This window comes from Mandrillus leucophaeus, unplaced genomic scaffold (genome assembly GCF_000951045.1).
Source record: "Mandrillus leucophaeus isolate KB7577 unplaced genomic scaffold, Mleu.le_1.0 Scaffold129, whole genome shotgun sequence".
Taxonomy (NCBI): domain Eukaryota; kingdom Metazoa; phylum Chordata; class Mammalia; order Primates; family Cercopithecidae; genus Mandrillus; species Mandrillus leucophaeus.
In genome coordinates this window covers 1303732-1306056 of record NW_012101243.1, presented here as the reverse complement: position 1 = coordinate 1306056, position 2325 = coordinate 1303732, and the positions used below count along the sequence as shown (strand labels likewise).

Genomic DNA, 2325 nt, shown 5'->3' with positions numbered 1-2325 from the left:
CAAAATAGGGCCGCTAGTACTGACTTTGTGAGATTGTTATGATTTTAACGAGCTAGCTCTTTTTTTTTTGAGACGGAGTCTCACTCTGTCGCCCAGGCTGGAGTGCAGTGGCACGATCTCAGCTCACTGCATGCTCCGCCTCCTGGGTTCATGCCATTCTCCTGCCTCAGTCTTCCAAGTAGCTGGGACTACAGGCGCCTGCCACCACACCTGGCTAAGTTTTTTGTATTTTTAGTAGAGACGGGGTTTCACCATGTTAGCCAGGATGGTCTCGATCTCCTGACCTCACAATCCGCCCTTCTCGGCCTCCCAAAGTGCTGGCATTACAGGCGTGAGCCACTGTGCCCGGCCACAAAAAATGTATTTTTAAAATTAGCTAGGTGTGGGGGCACACAACCGTAGTCCTAGCTACTTGGGAGTCTGAGGCAGGAGGATAACTTGAGCCCAAGTGTCCAAAGTTACAGTGAGCTACAACTGTGCCACTGCACTCCAGCCAGGATGACAGAATGAGACACTTTCTCTAAAGATAATAATAATCATAATGAAGAATACTACCTGGGCCAGGTGCAGTGGCTTGTGCCTATAATCCCAGTACTTTGGGAAGCCAAGGCAGGAGGACTGCTTGAGCCCGGGAGTTTGAGACTAGCCTGGGCAACACAGCAAAACTCCGTCCCTACAAAAAATACAAAAACTAGCCAGGCATGGTGGCACATGCCTGTAGTACCAGCTACTTGGGAGGCTGAGGTGGGAAGATCACTTGAACTTGGGAGGTGCAAGTTGCAGTGAGGTGTGATTGTACCACTGCACTCCAGCCTGGATGACAGAGCAAGAACTTGTCTCGAAAAAAAAAAAAAATACTAGCTGCATTACCTGTATTCATCTAGTTCTTTATTTTATTATTATTATTTTTTTTTTGAGATAGAGTTTGGCTCTTGTTGCTCAGGCTGGAGTGCAATGGCGTAATCTTGGCTCACCGCAACCTCCCCCTCCCAGGCTGAAGCGATTCTCCCGCCTCAGCCCCCCAAGTAGCTAGGATTATAGGGATGCGCCACCATACTCGGCTAATTTTTCTGTATTTTAGTAGAGACGGGGTTTCTCCATGTTGGTCAGGCTCGTCTCGAACTTCTGACCTCAGGTGATCTGCCCACCTTGGCCAGCCTCCCAAAGTGTTGGGATTACAGGCGTGAGCCACCGCGCCCAGCCTAGTTCTTTAGTTTTTAAAAACGCTTTCTCATTGTGAAGGCAAGTAGCCAAGAAGATCCACTTTCTTGCTTTGTGGAATCTCTAAATCCTAAAATCCAAGTACTCTTGAACTTTGGTATTGACAGTGTAAACACATAGCCTAAGGATAAGAGGGGAGACAGCAATAGTTTCTTCCAGAGGGTCTCTGATACAGTATGTATACCTCATTTCTCGAAGACGCTTCACATGCTGAATGCATTTCTCCACTGTGTAGTCCACTTCCTCCTCTGTAGTGAAGCGGCCAATTCCAAACCTGAAAAAAGGCACAGGAGAATGGCTCCCCATCAGAGCTCTGGCACTGGGATAAATTCATTCCGCAAATAATCACTAAAGATCTACAACACAAAAGATATGGAGAGAAGAACATGGTCCTTCCTTTAGGGCAGAGTTTCTCAGAACATGGTATACAGATCGGCCAGGCATGGTGGATCATGCCTGTAATTCCAACACTTTGGGAGGCCGAGGCGGGTAGATCACATGAGGTCGGGAGTTTGAGACCAGCCTGGCCAACATGGTGAAACCCCGTCTCTACTAAAAACATAAAAATTAGCTGTGTCTGGTGGCACATGTCTGTAGTCCCAGCTACTCAGGATGCTGAGGCAGGAGAATTGCTTGAACCTGGAAGGCAGAGATTTCAGTGAGCTGAGATCATGCCACTGCACTCCAGCCTGGGCAACAGAGTAAGACTCTGTCTCAAAAAAAAAAAAGAACATGGTCTACAGATCACCCACATTAAAATCACCTGAGATGTTTTCTATTCCTCCCCCAGACCTAGTGAATCAGAATATCTGAATGTGGGACTCAGATATCATATTTCCCAAACTTCCCAGGTGATACTCAATGAAGTCTGAGAACCACTGCTCTACAAACTTTCACAAGGTTATGAGAAGAGATAAGGAGAACTAGATTGAGAAAAACTTCGGGGTGGAAAAAGAAAAAAAATTGTAACAGGAGATGAAAAATGTAAGAGAGGCCGGGCGCAGTGGCTCAAGCCTGTAATCCCAGCACTTTGGGAGGCCGAGGCGGGCGGATCACGAGGTCAGGAAATCAAGACCATCCTGGCTAATACGGTGAAACCCCGTC

At 47.3% G+C, this 2325-nt stretch overlaps 1 protein-coding gene across 1 annotated transcript in view; it reads right to left on the bottom strand.

Moving 5' to 3' along the window:
* Nucleotides 1-2325, bottom strand: part of NFS1 (NFS1 cysteine desulfurase) — a 34745-nt gene that overhangs the window by 10498 nt on the left and 21922 nt on the right. The window contains exon 9 of the mRNA XM_011972446.1: nucleotides 1406-1540. Coding sequence (XP_011827836.1) covers nucleotides 1406-1540 — 135 coding nt within the window. The remainder of the gene's footprint in view (nucleotides 1-1405; nucleotides 1541-2325) is intronic.